The sequence below is a fragment of the Mytilus californianus genome, unplaced genomic scaffold, assembly GCF_021869535.1.
Source record: "Mytilus californianus isolate M0D057914Y unplaced genomic scaffold, xbMytCali1.0.p SCAF_2, whole genome shotgun sequence".
In the NCBI taxonomy this organism is placed as follows: Eukaryota; Metazoa; Mollusca; class Bivalvia; order Mytilida; family Mytilidae; genus Mytilus; species Mytilus californianus.
The window spans coordinates 41,685,708-41,704,919 of record NW_026262668.1 but is presented as its reverse complement, the minus strand read 5'-3'; the positions used below and the strand labels follow the sequence as shown (position 1 = coordinate 41,704,919).

The 19,212-nt window shown below is 35.9% G+C and overlaps 2 protein-coding genes and 2 long non-coding RNA genes across 6 annotated transcripts in view; 3 read left to right on the top strand and 1 right to left on the bottom strand.

The window, feature by feature from the left end:
- LOC127729845 (SH3 domain-binding protein 5-like) overlaps nt 1-19,212 on the top strand; it is a 228,754-nt gene that overhangs the window by 147,075 nt on the left and 62,467 nt on the right. The window lies entirely within an intron of this gene.
- LOC127729847 (uncharacterized) overlaps nt 1,733-19,212 on the top strand; it is a 48,210-nt gene continuing 30,730 nt past the window's right edge. Inside the window, exon 1 of the long non-coding RNA XR_007994853.1 lies at nt 1,733-1,841. This is a non-coding gene — a long non-coding RNA (uncharacterized LOC127729847). The remainder of the gene's footprint in view (nt 1,842-19,212) is intronic.
- Nucleotides 1,848-15,549, top strand: LOC127729844 (uncharacterized). 3 transcript variants are annotated; one of them, XR_007994850.1, is made up of 3 exons: nt 2,075-2,178; nt 3,740-3,900; nt 15,310-15,549. XR_007994850.1 is itself a non-coding variant. In XM_052237764.1 (3 exons), exon 1 carries the CDS (start codon nt 9,479-9,481, stop codon nt 11,570-11,572), a length of 2,094 nt encoding a protein of 697 aa, XP_052093724.1. In that variant the 5' UTR covers nt 9,462-9,478; the 3' UTR covers nt 11,573-13,257; nt 13,837-14,604; nt 15,310-15,549. The 3 variants fall into 3 exon arrangements, 1 of the variants encoding a protein (XP_052093724.1); XM_052237764.1 differs by lacking the exons at nt 2,075-2,178; nt 3,740-3,900 and adding exons at nt 9,462-13,257; nt 13,837-14,604; XR_007994851.1 differs by lacking the exon at nt 3,740-3,900 and having other exon boundaries at nt 1,848-2,178.
- On the bottom strand, nt 14,722-18,700 carry LOC127729855 (uncharacterized). Its single transcript, XR_007994865.1, has 2 exons — nt 17,906-18,700; nt 14,722-15,003 (listed from the first exon to the last, which is right to left on the bottom strand). It is a non-coding gene; the product is annotated as an uncharacterized LOC127729855 (long non-coding RNA).

Below are 19,212 nucleotides of genomic sequence, written 5' to 3'. Positions count from 1 at the left end.
ATTCGCCTTCAAATAGATTTTTTATCAATAACTTATAAAAAGGAGACATTTTTGATAACATGAAGCCAGTTAATTACCAAACCACTTTGGCAGATTGTTTTCTTAACAATCATTGTTCAATATTAATATTCAAAAAATAAATTTTGTTTACAAGTCCGTTTCCTTTTAAAAATGTTTTAGAAAAATACTGAAACGTTTTTAAAATTAAGTTTATTCAAAGAAAAAAATATTCCAAAACTGAATCGTGACTTTTTACTTGTTACTTTTTGTTGTACGTTCTAAGTGTCAATCCTAGCAAACACAAAGGAAATAAAATCGATTACAATGTAATTTTATAGAAGGAAAAAGGGGGGGTAATGAACAAATTATTACTGTACACTCGCATACTTCTAATGATTTGCATTTGAAAGCTGTCTATAGATAATGTTAATTTTTTTCAGGAGTTGCAATTAATTTAGGAGAAAAAAAAGATTATAAACAGTTAAGTTGTCGACGCCTACTACTACAAAAAATAGTGATTCTTTTTGTAGATTTGGTACTTCAGTTTCGACTCAAAATTTCCTATTGAAATTGTTAGATGCCAAATATGTAGAAGATTGTATTTGTACTTTACGTAATTGTGGTGGTATTGGCGACGCGATTCATTATATTATATTCGGCAATAGACGAAAGTAGACAAACCCTATTTAAACGGGGTTTTTCTCCAAGGACGCCACATTTTACATCGAATAAGATCTAATTGAAAATTTCCCGACTTTGTGAAGATTTCTTATATTTCTAAATGGCTTCAATTATTACATACAAAACGAAAAATTTATTTAACTTATTTGTAAAAACAATATTCATGTATTTTTATAATTTTTTCAAGGAAACGTTGTTTTTTTTTTGCAAAGTTTACTTGTATATGTTTATAATCAGTCCTAATTATTAAAGATCAAACGACCTAATCAAAATGATGATTGGTATTGAATATGACCATCGGTCATGCATGACGTATCCCAAATAACGGCGCGTGTCGATACAAATTTAACTTAAATAACTACTTTAATGTTGGTTTGATTTTATCAAAACCAAAATTATAAGATCAAAAATTAAATTATCTATCGAATGCATACCCTCAACGTTCACTAAAACATGTATACATGTCCTGAGTGACTTTTTATGTCCTGTCTGCACTCAGGAGGTCCTGAGCGGTTTCTAGACGTACCGTATAGGCATATATTTGAAGCTGTATGTACGTTAACAATTGATATACATGTATCAGACAAAAATACTTTCCAATGAACTTAGTTGTAGTTATCTTAGGTCCTAGTCACAGGCACTTGTCTCAAAAAAAATAACTCCTATATACTTTTAATGTTATATTAGGTATGTAGGAAACAAAATTCTGACACAAGTGCCTGTGGTCCTAGTGTGAAATAAATCAACTGGGAATTGGCCTTTTTAAACACATCTATATATACGTTTTCTCGAATGTAGGACAGAAAGTCACAGGACAAAAAGTCAAGGACAAAAAGTCACAGACAAAAAGTCACAGGACAAAAAGTCACAATTCAGTTTTAACATTAATTTTCTTTGAACAAGAAAACACTTATTTTGAAAATATTTTTTTTGTATTTTTCTTGAAGTTTTATATATGACGCAATTTTTTAATTAAAATTTATTCAATAAATATCAACAAGGATTTGTATAGTGAGAAGGATTGGAATCTCATTGCCTGTATTGAAATAAGCTGAGTATGATGAGATTTTGCGAGATTTACCGTGATGCATCTCGTTAGTCGTTTTTCGTCCACCATTACAAGTTGAATTTATGTCATTTCCAGATAAACTCGGCGTTTTGTAAGTATAATATAACAAAATTACATGATGTGATACTTTTAAGTGTTAAATTATTACAGTTCTGATTCAAAAAACAGTTTTTATCTTTACAAAACACATTGTCTGCATCTAAATATACTATGCATTTTATCTGTTGGTCATCGTAATAATCCCGCCCATATAGGCGGTCCAAACCATAGACTGGTACCCGGCCGTTATTGAAATTCTTGACAATACCGTCCGGTATGGGCTAATTTTACCTTTTGAAATGAACGATCTCGAGCATCCGCAGTTACGCATTGTTGTTCCTCTACGCCGCTTCGAAGATGGTAGTGTGTCACAGAAAGCCACGGTACAGGTGAGTGGAGTAATTTCAAGTTGCCCAAATTGAAAGTTAGATAACCGAAACTCGCCCGACTCGTGTGGCATAAATTTTATGGACGACACTTAATCGCCCACAAATGGGCAGGCTTTTGAAGTGGCCGCTGGGCCCTTGTTTTTATGTCAAACTCACAACTCTAGCGAAAACAATTGAAAAAGCAACTTAGCTGTTAAAGTGAACAATAAACATGCTGCTCGTTTGTTGTCGGTATTGAAGATAAAAGTAAAGTAATTTACTCTATTTTCCCGAAGATAGGTTTGTACAAGTTGTGTTTTTATGATGTGAAACTCAAGGGGAACTGAAACTCCCTTGCCAGGGGGCTCAAAAAGTCGTACAAAATAGCAGTTTGAGGCAGTGATCCTCAAAACACGTCCACAACAGAAGACCTTGGTGTATATTGGTCCCAGTTTCTCTATGTAACGGTAGGAACAATTCCCCCCCCCCCCCCCCCCAAAAAAAAAGGGGGATAAGTGTCATTTAAATAAGAGGCATGCACAGCTACATCAAGTGGAAGTTGGGACGATAAATTCCATGTGTTTGGAAAAAAGTATTGCAGCAAGTTAATATACCCATTGAACAGTTTTATTTAAGGTTCTCAGGCTCAATGCCCATTGCAGTCTGTGCAAGAAATTTTAATATTTTTCCTTCATACATGCAAGACCCTAAAAATAATTTCACTAAATTTTTATCAATTTTTACCAGACCCGGATATTGGGCTAGTGGCTTAAGCACAGACTTTTGCAAGGCAAAACATGTACCCCTATGGAACATGTAAACATTTTCCTGTGCCAGTTAAATATCTGGCCTTTTTATTTTTGTAAAACAACAGAAGATGTGGTATGATTGCCACAAATCTCCACAAGAAACCAAATGACACAGAAATTAACAACTATATGTCACTGTACAGACTTCAACAATGAGCAAAACCCATACATGCCTAACTATAAGAATTATTTGAAATTTGTTTACTGAATATTTATGAAACACTTGCCACTGGATATCACAGTAATCATGTCAAATGAATGATACATGTACATTTTGTATATTATGATGTGTTTCTATGACTTGCAGAAACTTTATACACCATTTTAATCATCAACTGCCAACTTTTGATATGTTATTTGTCCTTAAATTAAGAAAAGGTTGGGCAAACAACCTCATTATTTTAGATATACTCTGCATACAGTTCCTTTTGTAAATCCAAACTTATATTAAATTTTCTTTTATTGATTAATGTGGGAAATGTGATTTATCAAGTTAAAGCAGTTGATAAGAAATTTGAAAGTATTTTAAATTTAATCAGTATCTTATGTTCCTGTAAGCCATTGAATAAAATTTGGTTCAAGATGTGTATTGATATCAGATCTCGAGTTGGAAGGTCTGAAAATTGTTACTGTTTGTATTTCATGTATTTAACTTCCTTAGATCTAAAATTTGTTTGGATTAAACATGTTAAAGAACTATTTAGTTACCTCACTTTTAATTAGTCTTATCTGAACTTTTTGAAATCAATGTTTATTGTTGAATTGTCTTTCAGAAATTGTCTACCAGTATTTGATGTGAGAGGGCCAAGGTTCCTCACTAGAACATTAGGACCGGTTCTCTTATGTCTGAGGGATTGTCCTATTAAAAAGGTCTGACATTCCAGCTAGATCTATACCTGATAATGAGAGAAAACACCAGAAACTATTTCCTGAGGTAATTTTAAATAAAACTAAATGGGATATTATATATATATGTGTTTACACTTTTGATAGTAATTTTCAAAATTTATGTACATGTATATTTGTATCTTAATTAGTTTATGGGATTTTTTTTATTGAAATTTTTATTTGGACTACAGGCAACAGCCAATGGTTCATTAACATGTTCAGTTTAATCATAAAAAATTGCAACATTGTTACTATAAAGTTCATAATATATATACAGTCAGGGGAATTATTGAAATAGGTTATTTATAAATCACTCATTTAAGTAGCAAATTAGAAATTCTTTGATTTTGTAGTTTTACCAAAATTTTAAACATACAAGTTTAGATTATATCTTATTATTAGTAAAATTGAAAAAAATGAACCTTTTGCATGTTTTAAGTAGCAAGGTTTATGCCCTTGATGCAAACATTCAGCTGTAAATTCTATATTTGTTGAATTTGTTAATAATGAAGGCTTATAATTTAACATAATGAAATATCAAATTCTTAACAGATTTTTCCAAGCAGTGCCAGTGGGAGTATTTTTCCTGTAAATTTCAAGGTTTTAGAGATTATAATTGTGATAAAATTTTATTGTTCTCGATCAAAATTTCACTGTTCATGGGTGTTGAAATTAGTGGGGGTTATCAAAATGATAATACTTAAAGAAGTGATTTTTTTGGAAGAAAATAGTCTAGAGGTATCCACTTAAACAAGTGATTTTCATGTCATTATCCCAGATTCAGTACAGGGTCATCACCTGACATAGCCGGTCATCTTATGAACACAGATGTTGGTTCTGATAATTTTAGCAACATAATTAGTCCCTGGATCATTAGTATTATATATTTAAAGCTACAACAAAATTAAATCACTTAGCATGCTTAGTCTTAGTCTAGTTATTTATTAATAATACTTAAATAGGTGATTATTAAAGAAAGACAACTCTTACTTCCAACATTTCTGGACAAATTGTTACTTGAATCAGTGATTTAAGATCACTCATTTCAGTAATGATTTGATTTCGATTTTTGGTGTTTTAACGCCACTTTTAAGCACCGCTTTTGGGCTATTTCGTGGCGGCCAGTTTTTATTGGTGGAGGAAGCCGGAGAAAACCACCGACCTTCGATAGGAAAACTGACAATCCTAGTCAATTAAGATTGAAGTCGAGTGCAGCCGCACGAGCGGGGTTCGAACTCACAACCTCAGTGTTGACTGGCTAGTGATTACAGTAGTAACTACTTTGACCACTTGGCCACCGAGGACCCCTCATTTCAGTAATTCCCCTGACTAATATATATATATAAATATAGATCATGTATATATATATATATATATAAAGTAAATATTTCATAATAGATTTATTATATTTATGAACAGAAATGCATTTATGTTACATGTCATCATGTTTTGAAAATTTTGAGGTTCAGTTACACTTCCTACATATTGTACTACATGTAATACACATTTTTTATACATGTATGTATCATAGTATGAATAAAAAGAGATGTGGGTATATGCCAATAAGACAGCAACCTAATGACAAAAATCTTCAACAGATATCCATAGGGTACACTACGTGTGTAGTATCCAATAACTTCAAAGATAAATTCAAATCATACATTTGGATTCCAGACAATAACTTTAGTTTAAGTGTATGGATCTCTATGAAATATAAGCAAAAGGTTCAATACCACAAAAGGAAGGTTGAGATTGTTTTTGGGGTGATGGTCCCAACTGTTAAGGAAATAGGGGTCAAAACAAGCATTTTTCTAGTTTTGAGGACAATAACTTGTGTATAAGTATTTTGATTGCTCTGAAATTGTACCAAAAGGTTCAATACCACAAGTAGAAGGTTGGGATTCATTTTGGGGGTAACTGCCCAAACCGTTCAGGAATTAGGGGCCGAAAAAGGGTAAATGTGATAGAACCAGCAGTCAGAAGAGAAATGTTAGAGCCAAGGAAGGAAAAGATCAAGTGGCCAACAAGTGCAGACAAAGCGATATGGAAAGCTTTCGATGAAGATCTAGAAAACATCTTAGAAGCAACATTAGCAGGAAATGTAGATAGAAAGATGAGAGCAATGACGTCCATTATTTACAGCGTAGGAAAGGACAGATTTGGGTTGATGATATCAGAGAAAGGAGAGATGACACAAGGTCAGAGTAACCGTAGACAGAGGAAGATCAAGGAACTGAGAGGGGACCTCAGAAGGGTAAAGAAGAGGTATAGAGATGCTATGGAGGTGGAAAGGTTACCTCTTCAACAGTTAAGGAAAGAAACCAGGGGAAAATTGAAAACACTTACAAGAGCAGAAACACATAGAAGAGACAGAAAGAAAAGGGCAAAGGAAAGAGCACAATTCACAGCACACCCTTTTCAGTATATGAAGAGACTATTTGGAGCAAGAGGATCTGGTAAATTGGAAAACTCAAAGGAGGGAGTAGAAAAACATCTCAGAAAGACACATAGTGATGTAAGGCGTGAGGAAGATCTGGAAGAATGTGAGAAACTGGCAACTCCAGAGGAACCGAAAGAACAATTTGATGAGTCAGAACTGAAGTTCAAAGAAGTGCAGGATGTTCTAAAGAAAGCAAGAGCAGCATCAGCACCAGGGCCAAATGGTATTCAGTATCGGGTATACAAGAACTGTCCCAAGCTGACCAGACGATTTCGGAAGCTTTTGAGAGTAGTTTGGAGACGAAGAAAGATGATAGATGCATGGTATAAAGCAGAAGGATGTTTTATTCCGAAGGAAGAGAACTCAAGGACAGTTGAGCAGTTTAGAACCATCTCCCTATTGAACATCGAGGGTAAAATCTTCCTAGCAGTTTTAGCAAAGAGGACAACAAGGTTCCTCTGCTAAGCAATGAATACAGAGATTTATCAGTTCAGAAAAGAGGCATGCCAGAAGTGTCCGGATGTATTGAACATACTAGTGTTTTGACACAGATCTTAAGAGAAGCAAAGGAGAAAAAAAGCGACTTAGCAGTACTTTGGCTAGATTTTGCTAATGCTTATGGATCCATTCCTCACAAACTGGTAGATTTGACATTGCAGAGGTACCATGTTCCAACGACCATCAGGACAATGCTGCAAGAATACTTTGATCACATTGAGATGAGATTTACAGTAGGAGATTTCACCACAGCGTGGCAGAGACTAGAAGTAGGAATATTAACGGGATGTACAGTGTCAGTAGTATTGTTTGCAGCAGCTATGAACCTCATTTTGAAGTCAGTGGAAAAACCCAGTAGAGGACCATTAATGTCATCAGGTATAAGACAACCACCAATAAGAGCATTTATGGATGACATGACTGTTACAGCAAAGACAGTTATAGAGGGAAGATGGACCTTAAAGGAGTTGGAAGGAATGATAAGTTGGGCCAGAATGAAATTCAAACCCAGTAAATCAAGAAGTTTGGTTGTGAGGAAAGGAAAAGTGAGAGATGAAACTTTCGAATTAGCAGGGGAACAGATACCAACAGTTGGAGATAATCCAGTGAAATGCTTGGGGAAAAAGTTTGACGCTTCACTAGCAGACAGCGGAAACACCAAAGAAATACACATGCAGTTAGTAGGTTGGCTGTCGAAGATAGACAAGAGTGGCCTGCCAGGAAGATACAAAGCTTGGATTTATCAACATGGGGTCTTGCCAAGGATACTATGGCCGTTATTGGTATACGAGTTTCCAGTGTCCACAGTTGAGGTTTTAGAAAGAAAGATCAGTGCGTCCCTCAGACGTTGGCTTGGCGTACCAAGAAGTTTCAGCAGCGTTGGCTTGTATAGAACAGGAACTAAATTGCAATTTAAGGCAACTCAAGGCGTTGACTGAAGAGTTTAAAGTTACATAAACACGACAGGTCATGATGTTGATGGACAGCAAAGACGCCAAAGTTAGAGGAGCAAAAGTGAAGATCCGGACAGGTAGAAAGTGGAAAGCAGAGGAAGCAGTGAAAGAAGCAGAGACAAGACTTAGACACAGTGTCATCGTCGGTGTCACGGCAGTAGGGAGACAAGGATTTGGTATGACAACTAAACCAAGATGGGATACAGCAGATGAGAAGGGAAAGAGAGATTTGGTACAGCAGGAAGTACGACAGATAGAAGAAGAGAGCGGGAACATCAAGGCGGTAGGCATGAAGCAGCAAGGTAGCTGGTTAAATTGGCAAGGAGCTAGAAGCAGGGCCTTATCCTGGAATGAGATTTGGAGTATGGAGGGGTACCGTTTGAGCTTCCTTCTGAGATCAGTGTACGATGTACTACCAAGTCCATCAAATCTCTATACATGGGGGCTGATAGAAGATCCAATGTGCACCTTATGCAAAGATAAACCAGCATCTCTACAACATGTGTTGTCATCATGTCAAGTGGCACTGAAAGATGGTAGGTACACATGGAGACATGATAGTGTACTGAAAACTATAGCAGCCAGGTTGGACATCATCAGGAGGAAGAAGAGAAAGATCAAGAAAAACATCACTTTCGTAAACTTTGTGAAGGCTGGAGAGAGCAAGGACAACACACCTGAAGGCTTCGGGATCCTTGCAACAGCAACAGACTGGCAATTTACTGCAGATATTCAGCAACGTATGAGATTCCCAGCAGAAATAGCAGCAACATCGCTAAGACCAGATATGGTACTATGGTCTCGGGGAACCAGGCAGACAGTTTTGCTGGAACTGACAGTCCCTTGGGAAGAAAGGATGGATGAATCGCACGAAAGAAAGATGGCAAAATACCAACAGCTTGTAGAAGATTGCCAACAGAGGGGATGGAGGACGTGGTGCTTTGCTATTGAAGTAGGGTGCAGGGGCTTTGCGGGACAGACAGTATGGCAAGCTCTCAGGACCTTAGCAGTGGTAGGAGCAGAGAGGAAGAAGCTTATTTCAGAAGTGTGTAGACAAGCAGAAGTGTCATCACAGTGGATATGGAGGAAGAGAGATGAGATCTGGAAAAGTGGAAATTAGAGATATGTGAATTAAGACATTTTGTGTAAATAATGGACTTGTGATAGAAGAGAAGTTATAACAGCTCTGATGAAAACACCAATCAGTGACAGTGCAGCAGTTACATCAGCTGACATATCGGGAGCAATGTAAGCCATCCAGTTTCAGGTTCAGACTGATCATCTGAGCTGGCGCACCTCTGGAGGTTGTTGTGGAATAGCGCCGAAACAGCCGAGGAAGGAGGACCCCACCTGATGTTGGAACTGGATCAGCATTATAACGATGTTTACAAGGTAATTATATTCTGGAAACCCAGTGACTACCAGGAAAGTCTGGTTTACGACTGTGAAGAGAACAGAGGCGACCTGGAGGGACTGGTACTTGGGGCATTAGGCTTGGCAGGCCAAGTTGAAAGTGCATCTCCTGTGAAGGGGAACCCACTTTACAAGCTATGGACCGATATATATTAAGACACCCTCGAGGCTGTGCGAGAGCGGGGGAGGATGAACAGCCTACAGGACAGACTCAGGATACGACTAAGGAACGGAAGACAACGAGCACGGACAATTGATGTACATGTTTTTTTGGGAAAGTCTGCAAGAATGCTAGAGGTTTGAAGATCCATCAAAGTAGAATGAAATGTGTGCCACCCCATTCTGGCAGTCAACGCACAGAGAGATCTGGTCAGACGGAGGAGGAGACCATCCAGGAAGCAAACCACAGTGATGATAACCTCCATGTGAACCAGGGTGAGGATGAACACATCGATCAGCTTACAGAGATAGAACAACTTACAGAAGGAGAAGAAATAAATGTGATAGAACCAGCAGTCAGAAGAGAAATGTTAGAGCCAAGGAAGGAAAAGATCAAGTGGCCAACAAGTGCAGACAAAGCGATATGGAAAGCTTTCGATGAAGATCTAGAAAACATCTTAGAAGCAACATTAGCAGGAAATGTAGATAGAAAGATGAGAGCAATGACGTCCATTATTTACAGCGTAGGAAAGGACAGATTTGGGTTGATGATATCAGAGAAAAGAGAGATGACACAAGGTCAGAGTAACCGTAGACAGAGGAAGATCAAGGAACTGAGAGGGGACCTCAGAAGGTTAAAGAAGAGGTATAGAGATGCTATGGAGGTGGAAAGGTTACCTCTTCAACAGTTAAGGAAAGAAACCAGGGGAAAATTGAAAACACTTACAAGAGCAGAAACACATAGAAGAGACAGAAAGAAAAGGGCAAAGGAAAGAGCACAATTCACAGCACACCCTTTTCAGTATATGAAGAGACTATTTGGAGCAAGAGGATCTGGTAAATTGGAAAACTCAAAGGAGGGAGTAGAAAAACATCTCAGAAAGACACATAGTGATGTAAGGCGTGAGGAAGATCTGGAAGAATGTGAGAAACTGGCAACTCCAGAGGAACCGAAAGAACAATTTGATGAGTCAGAACTGAAGTTCAAAGAAGTGCAGGATGTTCTAAAGAAAGCAAGAGCAGCATCAGCACCAGGGCCAAATGGTATTCAGTATCGGGTATACAAGAACTGTCCCAAGCTGACCAGACGATTGTGGAAGCTTTTGAGAGTAGTTTGGAGAAGAAGAAAGATGATAGATGCATGGTATAAAGCAGAAGGATGTTTTATTCCGAAGGAAGAGAACTCAAGGACAGTTGAGCAGTTTAGAACCATCTCCCTATTGAATATCGAGGGTAAAATCTTCCTAGCAGTTTTAGCAAAGAGGACAACAAGGTTCCTGCTAAGCAATGAATACAGAGATTTATCAGTTCAGAAAAGAGGCATGCCAGAAGTGTCCGGATGTATTGAACATACTAGTGTTTTGACACAGATCTTAAGAGAAGCAAAGGAGAAAAAAAGCGACTTAGCAGTACTTTGGCTAGATTTTGCTAATGCTTACGGATCCATTCCTCACAAACTGGTAGATTTGACATTGCAGAGGTACCATGTTCCAACGACCATCAGGACAATGCTGCAAGAATACTTTGATCACATTGAGATGAGATTTACAGTAGGAGATTTCACCACAGCGTGGCAGAGACTAGAAGTAGGAATATTAACGGGATGTACAGTGTCAGTAGTATTGTTTGCAGCAGCTATGAACCTCATTTTGAAGTCAGTGGAAAAACCCAGTAGAGGACCATTAATGTCATCAGGTATAAGACAACCACCAATAAGAGCATTTATGGATGACATGACTGTTACAGCAAAGACAGTAATAGAGGGAAAATGGACCTTAAAGGAGTTGGAAGGAATGATAAGTTGGGCCAGAATGAAATTCAAACCCAGTAAATCAAGAAGTTTGGTTGTGAGGAACGGAAAAGTGAGAGATGAAACTTTCGAATTAGCAGGGGAACAGATACCAACAGTTGGAGATAATCCAGTGAAATGCTTGGGGAAAAAGTTTGACGCTTCACTAGCAGACAGCGGAAACACCAAAGAAATACACATGCAGTTAGTAGATTGGCTGTCGAAGATAGACAAGAGTGGCCTGCCAGGAAGATACAAAGCTTGGATTTATCAACATGGGGTCTTGCCAAGGATACTATGGCCGTTATTGGTATACGAGTTTCCAGTGTCCAAAGTTGAGGTTTTAGAAAGAAAGATCAGTGCGTCCCTCAGACGTTGGCTTGGCGTACCAAGAAGTTTCAGCAGCGTTGGCTTGTATAGTACAGGAACTAAATTGCAATTTAAGGCAACTCAAGGCGTTGACTGAAGAGTTTAAAGTTACATAAACACGACAGGTCATGATGTTGATGGACAGCAAAGACGCCAAAGTTAGAGGAGCAAAAGTGAAGATCCGGACAGGTAGAAAGTGGAAAGCAGAGGAAGCAGTGAAAGAAGCAGAGACAAGACTTAGACATAGTGTCATCGTCGGTGTCACGGCAGTAGGGAGACAAGGATTTGGTATGACAACTAAACCAAGATGGGATACAGCAGATGAGAAGGGAAAGAGAGATTTGGTACAGCAGGAAGTACGACAGATAGAAGAAGAGAGCAGGAACATCAAGGCGGTAGGCATGAAGCATGAAGCAGGGCCTTATCCTGGAATGAGATTTGGAGTATGGAGGGGTACCGTTTGAGCTTCCTTCTGAGATCAGTGTACGATGTACTACCAAGTCCATCAAATCTCTATACATGGGGGCTGATAGAAGATCCAATGTGCACCTTATGCAAAGACAAACCAGCATCTCTACAACATGTGTTGTCATCATGTCAAGTGGCACTGAAAGATGGTAGGTACACATGGAGACATGATAGTGTACTGAAAACTATAGCAGCCAGGTTGGACATCATCAGGAGGAAGAAGAGAAAGATCAAGAAAAACATCACTTTCGTAAACTTTGTGAAGGCTGGAGAGAGCAAGGACAACACACCTGAAGGCCTTGGGATCCTTGCAACAGCAACAGACTGGCAATTTTGTGACGTAGTAAATATTCATTCAAAAATAGAATAGAAGAATATTTAATAAATGAAAGAATATTAAAGAAATAAAGTAAAGATTTGTTGAATTTACAAAGAAAGTTAGAATCGTAATTTAAAATAGAAAGGTTCATATTTTCAAGAAACTAAATTATATTGGTTTAAAAAGTCTTAAACAAAGTTACAACACAATATTATGTAACAGGAAATTTTATAAAACATTATCAAAAAGATTGTGACATGTTAATCCCCCTGAAATAAATTAAGCTTAAGTAATTATGAGAAGGGGCACATTTTAGACAATAAATCATTATCAATAGGGATAGCGTCCCGCCGAAGGCAAAGCGATTATTTTATAAAAAAATAATTGTCTATTGTAAAATAGTGGGAGGGAGGAGTAACTCAAATTAGTTGTAAATTGGGGAATAAATTAACTTTTGATTGGGCAAGCAATTTTAGGCTGATCTTGGCGTGACCACGTGAGGAAAAGGTTTTAAGGGATAAATTTTGATATTAAAACTTCACTTGGTCACTTGATAACAAGAATAAAGATCTAGCCTGAATTTGTGTCCATTATATTTAAGGTATGTAAAGTATACATGTTTAAAACAAATAAGTATGAATAATAATTTAACAGATTTATTTTAAATATAAAATATAACATTGTTCAAATTGAAGATAAAAGAACTTATTCGTTTAACACAAGTTTATCTACAAATTGTAAGGATTGTAGGTTTGTTGAATATTAAGTAAATTAATTAAGAAAAAAAGGCATATGATAAGTTCCGTAAATATTGCATGTGTGAGCAGCTATTGGTTTTATTTTTATTATATTAAAGGGACATAATTTGATATTGTTTAGAAAGATGCTCGTGTAAATAATACAATTTTAGAAATAATAGGAATCTAAGGAATATTTAAAATGATATTTATAGATAAGTTCAACTCTAAGATATTCAGGAAACTTAACAATAAGCAGTAAGTTTTGGGATGGCGAAAATAGATAGGTTTGGTCGATAGGAGAAAATGTTTATGTCAACGGGACACATTGATTATTGAAATCAGGTTTATCACTTTTAGTTGCTAAGATATAAGTATAAATATATTGATTGGAAGTCTTTCAATAATTATGTCTTTAAAGTCTAATCACTCATTTTTACAATAGAAGTCCTTATTTAATATGAATAGTAAAATGTACTGCCAGTTCAATTTGAGCTTGAAATGTTGAGATAATAAATGAGGATGAGGTATAGTTCTTATGGTGTTCATTGTTATACATTTAAAAATAAAATATTTAGTTTGGTAAAAAGGCAGGAACAATCCAATGTTGACTTTTGAATTTATTTTTATATGTTTTTAAAGAATTCATAAATGTGAGTTAGTTCCCTTGTTAATAGATGAGTTTGAAATCTACAGAACTTGTATTTAAAATTCAGTATATGAATGTATGTTGTTTATTTGATAATCGCATTTATGTACAACTGTAATTAAAGTTCACTTGGTCACTTGATAACAAGAATAAAGATCTAGCCTGAATTTGTGTCCATTATATTTAAGGTCCAACTATAAAAACAGATGACGATACAAAAACACCCCAAGTATCGACACAACAATTTACTGCAGATATCAAGCAATCCTTCTCACTATACAAATCCTTGCAGATATTCAGCAACGTATGAGATTCCCAGCAGAAATAGCAGCAACATCGCTAAGACCAGATATGGTACTATGGTCGCGGGGAACCAGGCAGACAGTTTTGCTGGAACTGACAGTCCCTTGGGAAGAAAGGATGGATGAATCGCACGAAAGAAAGATGGCAAAATACCAACAGCTTGTAGAAGATTGCCAACAGAGGGGATGGAGGACGTGGTGCTTTGCTATTGAAGTAGGGTGCAGGGGCTTTGCGGGACAGACAGTATGGCAAGCTCTCAGGACCTTAGGAGTTGTAGGAGCAGAGAGGAAGAAGCTTATTTCAGAAGTGTGTAGACAAACAGAAGTGTCATCACAGTGGATATGGAGGAAGAGAGATGAGATCTGGAAAAGTGGAAATTAGAGATATGTGAATTAAGACATTTTGTGTAAATAATGGACTTGTGATAGAAGAGACGTTATAACAGCTCTGATGAAAACACCAATCAGTGACAGTGCAGCAGTTACATCAGCTGACATATCGGGAGCAATGTAAGCCATCCAGTTTCAGGTTCAGACTGATCACCTGAGCCGGCACACCTATGGAGGTTGTTGTGGAATAGCGCCGAAACAGCCGAGGAAGGAGGACCCCACCTGATGATGGAACTGGATCAGCATTATAACGATGTTTACAAGGTAAAAAAAATAAAACAAGCATTTTTCTAGTTTTCAGACAATAACTTGTGTTTAAGTGTATGGATGTCTCTTAATTTGTACCACATTTTACAAAAAGAAAATTTCTTCAAAATTGGAGGGGGGGGGGTTCAATTTTTTTTCCCTCAAGATTTAAGAAATTGTCAATTTTCCAAAGAAAAAAATTGGGGGTCACAATTTATTTTGCTAATTCTTTGTATATAGTCTGAAAACAGATTAACTAAGTATTGCGCAACAGAACAGTGTATTGCACAACAGCAATAAATCTTCAATTGAATATAAATTCAAATCATACAACCAATTTCAAGTTCTTTGACTACATTTATTCTGTGTCAGAAACCTATAATGTGTCAAATATTTAATTACAATCCAAATTCAGACCTGGATCAAGCTTGAATATTGTGTCCATTTTTGCCCCAGCTGTTCAGGGTTGGACCTCTGCGGTCGTATCCAGCTGCGCTCGCCCGAAGCAGTTTATTAACATTTTTGAATAAAGTTTTATATTAAATTATTTTACATTAAGCTCTGCCAAATGTACTCCAAGTGGATAAAACTTGTATATTCACAAGTCAGAAAATACTATGAAATATGCAATTTTAGCTCTGCCAAATGCTGAAACTTGCATCATGATTCACAAGTCAGCATTAAGACATTTACTTATACAATAATATGTGCTTTTTCTTTCAGGAACATGTATAAACTAGTGAATTGATGGTTTAACTACCAAGATGTAACGAGAGATGTCAAGTAATGAACAAAAAGAAGTAACATGAAGTTAGACAATACAACTTGAGGTGTCAGAATTAGTGCAATTGTTATTTGCAGATATATAGCTGGATTTTGTCAAAATGTGAACTGTAACACTGGGATCAAATATGTTATTTTTTCTAAAAAATGATGAATTTGAGAATTAAATTTTCATATCTATTTACTGAGTTTATTGCTGCCCAAAAAGAGATTATTGCCTCTACTTTACAACTTATTTTGTCATAAATTGATTGTATATCTATTGTGACAATAAATGTTGATTATTAGGGCCCAGTAGTTGACATGAGCCCAATACAGTAGTCTCTCTGTTTGTCTGTGTGTCAATACTTCTATGTCATACAATAAGTCAAGATTGTCTCAACTAATTTAAAAAATTAATGTGCTAAATGGAAATAAATATAAAAGGAAGGTCCCTTTAGTTTTATGTAAAATTTGGGAAAAAGTGGTAGAAAACTTGGTATTTGAAAAAAAATCACAAATTTTGAGAAAACTTTTTCACAAAATTTGATATACGAGTTTTGATATGCTTTTCAATATTGGTTCCCAGTGTTAAATATTGATTTCTGTGATAATTTGGGGTAAAATTTACCATAAAGACTTATTTTTTTGTCTCGCCTGCGAATGCGAGTCAAAAGGATTAAAATCCAGTGACTGCTGAAACTATTTGCATTTAGCTTTATATTCTGTGGGTAGATGACTTTGATGCTTCATACCTTATACACAAATACTTTATGTTATGAAGTTTCTGTCTTTCATGTCGTCCTGAATATGCATGAAATATTTGTCACTGGACGTTAAGGAACCAACAATCAATCAATCAATCAATCAATCTGTCTTTTATGTGTCCATTGTCCTTGACTGCAAAATTCTGTGGCCATGTACACCTTCATTATGTGTATGAACATCCAAAAAAATATTAAAGTTGTACCTCCAAAACCGTAGGAAGAGATAGCCAGACAAACAATGTATCCTAATCCGGACAGACAGACGAACGGACAGGGGTAAATTAATATGCCCCTCGACATTTTGTCGCGGGGGCATAAAAAGGGCCATTATAGTTGGTGTATTAAATGATTGTTAGGTGTACATGTTTGTCTGGCAGGTTTCATATGACAATGTATGACCTTGAACACATGTTCACTATTCATTGGTCAATGTTTAGTTTTAACGGTTTTGTCAGTTAGTCAGATACTACAAGCAACATGTAAACAATATTTGCTGTATGCAATGATTGTACATAAGGTGTCTATTTGGTATGGTTCATCTGACCTCATTTTCATGGATGATTGATATTTGTTAAATGTATGTGATACTTATAGTAAAAACTTCATATTACAGACTTCGCCTGTCCGAAGTCAGGAGCCTGGAGTTGGTTAAACGTTTCACACAAAAACTTACGACTAAGATTGTTTGTAAGTCATGAACAATTCAGTATACTTACGGTCTTAGTCGTAAGTTTTTTTGTGAAACCGACTCCTGTAATTCAGTTTTTATACGCCCGTTTACGGGACGTATTATGGTATACCATTGTCCGTCTGTCCGTCCGTCCGTCTGTCCGTCCGTCCGTCGTCAACATGTCGGACATTAATTCAAAAACGCTTTAACCAATATGCATGAAACTTTGGTGAATTGTTTATATCTATTGACGTGAGCTCCCTTTCGTTTTTTATAAATTTCAGATTTACCATTTCTGAGTTTTGGGGTTTTATTCATTAAAAAAGGGGGGATTTTCCAGTTTTCGGACAATAACTCAAAAACAATTTCACCAATTTGCATGAAACTTTTTGTGAATTGTTCATATCTATTGACGTGAGCTCCCTTTTGTTTTTTATAAATTTCGGATTTACCGTTTCCGAGTTTTGGGGTTTTATTCATTAAAAAAGGGGGGATTTTCCAGTTTTTGGACAATAACTCAAAAACAATTTCACCAATTTACATGAAACTTTTGTGAATTGTTCATATCTATTGACGTGAGCGCCCTTTCGTTTTTTATAAATTTCGGATTTACTGTTTCCGAGTTTTGGGGTTTTATTCATTAAAACAGTGGGGATTTTCCAGTTTTCAGACAATAACTCAAAAACAATTTCACCAATTTGCAAAAAAACTTTGGTGAATGGTTTATATCTATTGACATGAGCTCCTTTTTGATTTTTATAAATTTCAGACTTTACGTTTCCGATTTGTGGGGTTTTATTTATTACAAAATGGGGATTTTCCAGTTTTCGGACAATAATTCAAAAATGCTTTCAGCTTTTTTTATGAAACTTTGGTAAATTGTTTATATCTATTTTTGTAAGCTCCGTTTTGATTTCCATAAATTTTCGATTTTACGTTTCCGAGTTATAAGATTTTATTTGTTTTTTGTCTGACAACAGATTTACTAAGTATTGCGCAACAGCACAGTGTATTGCACAACAGCAAGAAATCTTTCATATAACCAATTTCAAGTTCTTTGACTACATTTATTCAGAAACCTATAATATATCAAATATTTTATTACAATCCAAATTCAGACCTGTATCAAGCTTGAATATTGTGTCCATTTTTGCCCCAACTGTTCAGGGTTGGACCTCTGCGGGCGTATCCAGCTGCGCTCAGCGAAGCAGTTTATTGTTATTTGTTGCTTTATATCTTATTTGTTTTTCGTTCATTATTTTGTACATAAACCAGGCCATAATTTTTCTGAATTGTTTTACATTTGTCATTTCGATGCCTTCAATAACTGACTATTCGGTATAGGTTTTGCTCATTGTTGAAGGCCGTATGGCGACCTTTAGTTGTTAATTTCTGAGTAATTTGTTCTCTTGTGGAGAGTTGTCTCATTGGCAATCATACCACATCTTCTTATTCTTATATTTTCAACATAAATTTAGTCACAATATTAAGTAAAGCAGGCAAGACATTTCAGTGTCTGCATTCTTGTGTTTAAAAATTAGAAATTTTGTAAAGCATCTTTTTTGTGCTAAGTTTTCAACAAAAATATATAAAGAGGTATACTATGCTATCCAAAAGTGTCACATTCTCGATTGATTATTATGAAAATTGGGAAAAGATTGGAGTAAAAATAAACTTTTGTCGAAAATTTTACAGATTTGAACACACAACTTTTTGCTTCAATTACAACAAAATTCAAGATCTATGTAAAATGAATACTATAATATGCTTTTCCATGTAATCTTGGTGCAAGATTTGTGGTTAAATTGGAGGATATAATGAAATTGTCTTCTTATGCTAACACTTTTTATTAGTAAACTTAAGAACATTTTGTAAAATGATTGTTTAAAAATGTATTTTTTATGTTTTTCCTTTGTTATACCCACCATTTTTTTTTTTTGTATTGTTTGTATATATGTAAATATTGTATTCCTCTTGTTACACGTATGTATTGTGTCTGAGTGATCAAATAAAAGTTGAAAAGATGTACAAAGTCAAAATACAAATTATAATTTGTACATTTTTTTGGTACAAATTTGTACAAAATCAAAATTGTACACAACATATATAAAAGGTGTTTCTGTTAAGGTCGTATGGACCTAGGTCTATCCTCATCAGGTATCCCTAGCCATATGTTTTCCTTTTTGTGATATTAAGAATTGTTCGAATTTGAATTTTACGTATATATGGGGATAAAGTTCCTGTACCCCCATGCGTACATGTATATCAAATTCAAATCAATTATCAAAATAACAAAAAGGAAAACATATGGCAAAGGATTCCTGATGAGGATCATAATTAATACCGTTTCGATCCCTAACATCACTGAAGAGAAATCCGGATATGGTGTATAAAATGTTTTGCACATCATGTTTGCGATATATCATC